A 7,426-nucleotide genomic window follows, 5' to 3' on the forward strand; every position below is an offset into this window, starting at 1 on the left:
CATTAGCTCAGGCTGTAAACAATGATCTCTTGAGAATTAGTCCAGTGACAAAAGCCCATTGTTCAGTTTGTCATTTCTTTATTAACTGAGTGAAAATAAAAAGTGTGGTAGCGCCAAACCAGGAAGTCACAATAAGATCGACGCTTTACATGAATGCCGATCCAAATGAAGATCAACCAGCCCTCTCTTTGGGAACAAAATGTCTTTTTGAAAGGGCTGTATCAGAGTTTTCAGATTGGCATATTTAAATGGCATCTTTATTCCAATCAGACTTTTATTCCGATACTGTTAAATAAAGTTAAAGTGAGTGCCATGGACACACATATGGTGTCTTCTTTGAGCCGTATCTTTTGTGGAAACCACTACATCTTTTTTGAAACTACAGTGAAACATAATGCTCAAAATATATTCCCATCATCCAAGAACAGTGATCATTTTATTCCCAAACTTGACCAAACTTCTCCATAGCCCCAGCGGCTACATCACACCTCATTGCAAATGGACAGACCTTTATGCAAACTGGTGGTTTACTCAGTGTGGTTACATGTACTCACTGGAATCAGTCATTTCAAAATGATGCCACTTTATTTGAACATGACACAGGTATATGCATCACCTTAATGATGAGGGGGCACAAGTTTGCACTTTGATCTTGTTTAGTGTGAAAAACATCATAAAGGTTGGCCTAGGATTAGTCTCATGCCCTTTTAATATTTGCATTAATATGTTCAAGTAAAAGCAGAAACTGTTTGAAAAAACTACAAACTCTGCACAGCATCTACACTTTTCACATCGCAATGAAACAAGTCTGCAACAACTGACTTGATTTACTATCAACACTGCAAGTAAATATGAGGTACAACAGCACAGAACTGCTGTCAGGAACAGCAACCATAGTTATATCTTTAACAATAAGTTAAGTGTTTTCATTCAAGCATTAATTGCATTGTTCATCTTCTCATCAATTTCTCTAATATATATTATACTTTTGGTTCTAATTCGTGTTGTTTGCATTAATCAGCCATCATGTTATGATGATGGTTTTCTCTTTTTATCCACAATGGTAACACCTGTTCAAACTTGAGGTAGAAAGTTCAAACTCCTTAAAAAACCTGTTTTAAATTAGGGACAACATTGTCAGAGTTGTTTCACTGGTCAAAGTAGTCCTAATGACAAATGACAAGGGGTTTTAAAATTATGGTGGGATAGGTGTATATATCTGATCTAATCACTATTCATTTCCTACTTCTACTTCTTCCTACAACTCAAAGGCTGATGGTTGTGACGTCACTGGGCCAGTACTCATCATGCATGTAATGGTTAGAAGAGGCGAAGCTGGGCTCGTGTGGAGCATCGTCGTCCCTGAGCTTGTTTTGCAGATCCTGTTCCCACTCGCCCTCCACCAGCTTGTAAAGGTCAAGAGTGGCCAGGGCGTCCTCCACCGAACAGTGACCTCTCTTTCTGACCTGGATCAGCAACGTGACAGAGAACATATGCGACATTAACAGTGAGATGAAAATTGTCTCTTCTGGTGGGTCAGATGATGATTGCTTTAGTAACAGAAATGGCAGGGAACAGACTGAATGAATGTTGATTGAGAATAAAGATATTTAAGAGATTATTCCACTGATATAGATCAGATTAAATGTGTTTTTGCTTCAAAGTACACAAGACCTATTTCTAAAACCACAGTATATAAGTCACCTTCCTTTTTTGAATGATTACATAACTGTGACCAGTAAATGTAATGAAGCATGGATTTATAGGGTCAAAATAAACTCACAATTGCTCTCTTGTGGACAAAATGACAAATTACATCACCTGACATTTCTGTGAAGTGATTTATTTTTTTATAAACTTGCATATGTGCCGACAATGGACAAACAGTGACAGTGAAACAGTTGATCTGTTTAGTTTCTAAAGACTGAATCGATTCTTACCTGTATCCTCCTATTGAGCAGCTTATTGGACAAGATTCTGAGCGAAACGCAGCGCTCTCGGGGGAAACCAGCCAATCGGCTGAGGAGCCATGTCGTGCTCGTGTCCCTCACCATGTGACATGGATGGTTTACACCCAGTGCCTCAAAGTCATTGTAGATGGAATGGCCCACGACCACTCTGCCCTCAAGTATTCTGATAATCTAAAAAGGAGAGAAGCCACACAAGTTCAAAGACAAACATAATATTTAACTGCATTACTGAGAATAAACAATTAGGTGTCAGTAGGGTTGGTATTCCATTATGTTTGGACAGGTGTGTACTGGGTCAACAGTAAACTATACCTCACATTTCTATGTAACATGTTCAGCCTGAGGACAAAGCTAACAGCAAGCTCAAAGTCCACCAGGAGCCTCCACAGCAACACTACTTTTATAGTCATGTTATTTTTTTAAATAAAACTTAAATCTAGGTTATTCTTTAGCCTGACATACATAGGAATGTGACCACCTGCATGTTACCTCACTCGTTTAAAACCAAATATTGATTAAAAAGTTATTTAATTGATTACGCCTCTATAGACTCAGTGTATGCCCTAAAAGTAAATAGTTTATTTATTGTCACAGGGGTATAATCACATTGGTGCAAGGAGGTAGAATCAAAAGGAACAGCAAGAAAACAATGAGAACAATGGTGCTTGGGCGTCGGGCTAACGCTGAAGGTAAGTCAATCTGGCAAGCCTTTATATCAGCACACAAACATTATTCATAGATATAAATGATACTGAGTCAGTAGCTATTTCTTTTTTACTAGTCACTACTAGTGTTTATTCTGCATAAACTGAAATAATCTTAACGATTTGTAAAACAAAAAATAACCGCCTGATTAATGGACTACCAAAATATGTGTTGGTTGCAGTTTCTCTGCTCACACACGTCACATGGTCAGTGAAGGTTCTCCTTGTAAACTGGTCAATAAGTGCATTTAACACCATCTATACTGATTCATTCATCATTAGCAAGCATTGAAATATTAAAACACAGAACATGGCTGTGAAACCAAAAGCTGTCCTTACCTCATCTCTGGCCTGCACAAAGGGTGTGGCGTTGAGAAGATGATGCCTCTTGATGCCACTCCAGGGAGTCCTGTAGTCTGTGACGGGTTGGCATGGTTGCACATATTTGTCATATAGAATGTTGCCGTGATAGTCTAGAATGCTGCAGCGAGCCAGCTCACTGCTGCGCCCACCAGGCCCCGTCCCAACCATCTCACAATCTAACGCCACCACGGTGGTCGGACATGAGCCAAGGCAGGGTGAACTCCGGCCACTGGCAGGAGGACTAGCTTCAGATGAGAAACCACTATCCACCTCCCAACTGTCCCTTAGTGCTGTGACTAAACTGTGATGGTCGGGAGCAGAGAGTCCATGTTTGGAAGCATCGGGGCCCCTATTTTCAGAGTTCAAGGCTTGACAGTCCTGTATTGTATCGCTCAATTTTGTTTTCCTGGCTAATTTATTTGTGCACAGCAACTCGAAGTGGCTGTCTGTTCTTTTCCTCTTCATGTCGACAGTCATGTTTTGCTGACATTTCTTCTTTGCCCTTGGATTCTCCATGGTGTTAAGCATCATGGATTTTTTGCACAAATACCTGTAGTTGCTGATAAGCCCCCAGGAGGAGGAGGAGGAGGCTTTATTCTTCTTAGGCACCTGTGCCATCCTCAAACAATAGAACTGGCCTGGAAGTCATTTCTGAAATAAAAGGATTAGAAAATGCATTCAGGTGCTGATCACTACCATTGAGGAGCATGAAATGATTAAAAACCAGTGCAGTCTTGGACTTCAACTGACTCAGCATCACATGTATGGCACATTGCAACAATTATTCGATTAATCAAATATTAATTGATTTTTTAGTTTCTTAAGTGTAAACATTGTCTTGTTTCTTTACTCTTTATAACAAAGAAATAATTAAATGGGAATCATTTTGATTTGTGGACAAAACAAAGACATTAGAGAACACCACCATTTACAGGTTTTGTTAACACTTTTCAAAATCTTCTGACATTTTACTGTCCTTGATTAATCAAAATAATAGATAGATGCATTCTGTTTAAAAATAATCATTAGTTGACGCTCTACTTCCATTTACTCACTATTTAACACCACACTGCACAGTCACCCGATATGTGAAGCCTGACAGTTTTGCAATTACCAGACAGACGTTCCTGGAAATGAGAGACAGGTGACCATACGCTCCTTACATCATCTGTGATCCATGATTCAGGATTATACTGATAATGGGAATTCAACTTGATAAACTTGAAAAATAAGCTTTTTAATCACAATGACCCTGATTTTACCTACAACACACAGTTGGGCAGTCTGCACCGTAACACTAGTTGGGGACAGTCGGCATGGCTAGTTGGCACAGAAATCCTTCTCCAAAACAAACGTGTTTGAATATTTTTAGCCAACTCGGAATCAGGTAGTATGTACTGATTATCAACCCAACTACAAACACATGTTGCCAACAGCCAAAGGACAAAGAGCAGGTGGGACACAGGAGATGTGGGATGGGTTCAGGTGGTTAGACAAATCATGTAGTCCGTGATCCCTCATTAGGCACAGCCATTAAATGTGTGATCCACAGCCTTTCAGTCGTCATGGTTTGTGTGTGCTCCATCTTTTCAAAATCAATAACAAGTGAGAAAGTTGAGTAGTGTCCCCAGCTTAATCATCGCCTCACCTAACTCAGCTCTCAGCCCACTTCTTGACATTCATAAAAATCGGGCATTGGGCTGGGTTTTCCTCAGGAGAGCAGGCTAAGTGAGGTTTATTTTGAGCTGAACAAACGTCACAATCAACTAACCAGAATTCCAACGTTTACTTCACATTTTTAGCAGTATAAATATATACATACATATATACACACATATATTTATCCCACACATTTGCAGAGGCCGTGTCCAATAGTTGAGTTCAAGCTAAACTCCAGCCGTAGCCGTAAACTCGTACTCGTAGTTAAAACGGCCTGCATTTACTTTACATATAAGCCTTACTCGCCCAGTCCGTAAAAAAATAAATCAACCACGTTGGCTCTTAACTGAATGGAGAAAAGGTAGGGCAAATTACATTTGGTATAATAACGAGTTTAACTGCCACGTATTATAATAGAGTATGTCCTGACAAAAGCGACCGACCGACTGACAGCTAGCAGAGAAAGCCACGTTTACACAAGCTAAACAAGCTACAACGAATTTCACGAAACACATCTCACGTAACATTAAACCCCACAAATAAATATACGATTAATTACATATAACAAGTGACACAGAAGAATCATGTTAAGAAAAACGGACATAAAGTAGTTTGTACTGTACCTAATGGACTAGAAGGGTAGCACGTGCAGACAGAGAGAACATGCCCATACAAGAGTAAGGGCGCTTCGCTGGATCGGATTGGTTCCTCCTCTTCTTCGTTTCACAGGAACTACTCAGCTGCTACACACTCAGCTCAGCGCCACCAACAGGCGTAGCGCCGCACTACCGCCACACGCCACTGCTACATACTCTTTTTAAATGGCACAATGTATTTAAAACAAACTAAGTCAACAGACAAAACAGACAAAGGAGGTTAACAGCACACCAGTTCATACAAATAACAGATCACGCACAGAATGTGAGACGTGATTAATGGATATGATTATTATTACTGCCATTAATGGGTTTATTTATCTCAATACAAAAAATTTCGATAACTGATGATAACACTGCAAATCACAAAATTAATGTATGATTAACTCAAAGAGAGCAAATATAGATTTGGATACAATTGTTTAACATTAACTTCAATTAAAACCTCCCAGTCTTACAAAGGGCTGTGACTTCAACTCTATTTGTGTTAATTCTTCTGCAACGACACTACAGGAAACTAATTAATGTATGACAACAAATCAAATCATTTGATATATACTACTTTTTCTTATTTCAAAAACACCATATTCAGCTTTTGGACTACTAACAACATATTTGAACGTCACCAAAGACTTTCAGAGAATTTATGGACAATTTTTGTGGTAATATTAAAACAAATCTAGACGCTAACACGAAGTCAGCATATGACACTTGAGCAGGTGCTGTAGTCTAATGGACTTGAATCATTTTTATAGAATCCCTACATTTCTCATATAGCATATTTGGCTTTGTCAAACCTGTAAACCAAAGCTTTGACCAATCTTCCAGTTGATACCTTTAATCTGACATTTTTGTCAATAAAAACTTTTTTCTGCACTTCATTATATTTGTTATGAATTTAAAATAAAACATATATATAAAAAAACACACCTACTGAACAATTCACCACAAACCTCTTTTGAATTTGTATTTCTGGCATTTTTATTCACTGCCATTTTAGATTTCAGAGCAAATGAGGGATTTTCCCCACATCAAATTGCTGTTAGACTTAACAAGAAAATTGTAGACAAACTTGAACTACCTGCACTTCCACGATGACAAAAACATATACATCATGAACGAGATCATACAGTTATTTTGGTTTTGTGGGCCTTTTTATTCCATCATCCTTCCAAATGTACAAAAACAAAGACATGTTACAAAATAACAAGGAACAAAAAAAAAAAAATCACCATTATCATTACCCCCCCCCGTTATGACAACAAAAACCAAAGCGACAGATGACAGGAGACTGGTGTTAAACCAAAGTGCATCAGCCTGAGGTGTAGGTGTATTCAGACCAGGGGATAATTAAAATCTCAAATTGTCAAAAGCAGTCACCTCTTCCCTAAAAATCTGTTTTTGTTTTTAAACATCAGGCAGGCCCTGGACATCACCTTTTCCACTTTCCATAGTTTTCCCAGAGCAGCGGAGGACCAAAGGGAGGGCCACGCCTTTTGGACTTGGCTTCAGAGCATTCGGTAGTTCACTAAGAGAGTGGAATATAATTTAGTTCTTTCTCTGCATGGATTTCCCCAATCCTCCTCCTGCCATGGTGGGGGTTGGGGTTGTTGAGTTCCTGTTTGGAGCTTTTATAGCTCTGGCTTGTCATCCTTCTTCTTCTTCTTCTTCTTGGACTCATCCTGCATCACCAAGGGGTTAGAGGCCTCTCTCTTCAGGTAGGCGAGGAAGTCACTCACCTCGCGACCTCCCTGCAAATGAAAGAAGAAAGGAAGGTTGTTTAGCAGAGGACTCACACAGGAAATGACTTGGTTTCAATAATCACAGTGTGATGCTAACCTCGTATTTCTTTGGGAACATCTTACGTCCGGCTGGTGAAAGGAAGATTGTGGGGAAACTAAAAAATAAAAAAAGATGATGAGAATAAGAATTCAAATCAAATTCAAAGTAACAGACTTCAGAAATCCCAAAACCTACAAAAGAAATGTAATTGCTAGATGGACACAGGATTGGTGAAGTTTATTTAGTTCAAAATCATTTGGGAGTTAATGTTCTGGTGTAGTGAGTTTGGCAT

At 39.1% G+C, this 7,426-nt stretch overlaps 2 protein-coding genes across 5 annotated transcripts in view; both read right to left on the bottom strand.

Annotated features, from left to right (window-relative positions):
• Positions 1-566: 566 nt before the first annotated feature.
• isg20 (interferon stimulated exonuclease gene) lies at positions 567-5,402 on the bottom strand. 3 transcript variants are annotated; one of them, XM_044037116.1, is made up of 5 exons: positions 5,320-5,367; positions 4,093-4,164; positions 3,014-3,688; positions 1,941-2,141; positions 567-1,466 (listed from the first exon to the last, which is right to left on the bottom strand). In XM_044037116.1, exons 3-5 carry the CDS (start codon positions 3,653-3,655, stop codon positions 1,266-1,268), a joined length of 1,044 nt encoding a protein of 347 aa, XP_043893051.1. In that variant the 5' UTR covers positions 3,656-3,688; positions 4,093-4,164; positions 5,320-5,367; the 3' UTR covers positions 567-1,265. The 3 variants fall into 3 exon arrangements, with proteins under 3 accessions (XP_043893051.1, XP_043893048.1, XP_043893050.1); XM_044037113.1 differs by lacking the exon at positions 4,093-4,164 and having other exon boundaries at positions 5,320-5,402; XM_044037115.1 differs by lacking the exon at positions 5,320-5,367 and having other exon boundaries at positions 4,093-5,312.
• Positions 5,403-6,487: 1,085 nt separating this feature from the next.
• The window catches only part of pdia3 (protein disulfide isomerase family A, member 3), a 6,858-nt gene continuing 5,919 nt past the window's right edge, over positions 6,488-7,426 (bottom strand). For both annotated transcript variants that reach the window (XM_044036697.1, XM_044036698.1), the window contains 2 exons: positions 7,192-7,249; positions 6,488-7,103 (listed from right to left, as the gene is read on the bottom strand). In XM_044036697.1, the coding sequence (XP_043892632.1) occupies positions 6,984-7,103; positions 7,192-7,249 (178 nt within the window). In that variant the 3' untranslated portion in view covers positions 6,488-6,983. The remainder of the gene's footprint in view (positions 7,104-7,191; positions 7,250-7,426) is intronic.

Source organism: Solea senegalensis, linkage group LG10 (genome assembly GCF_019176455.1).
Source record: "Solea senegalensis isolate Sse05_10M linkage group LG10, IFAPA_SoseM_1, whole genome shotgun sequence".
Lineage (NCBI taxonomy): Eukaryota > Metazoa > Chordata > Actinopteri > Pleuronectiformes > Soleidae > Solea > Solea senegalensis.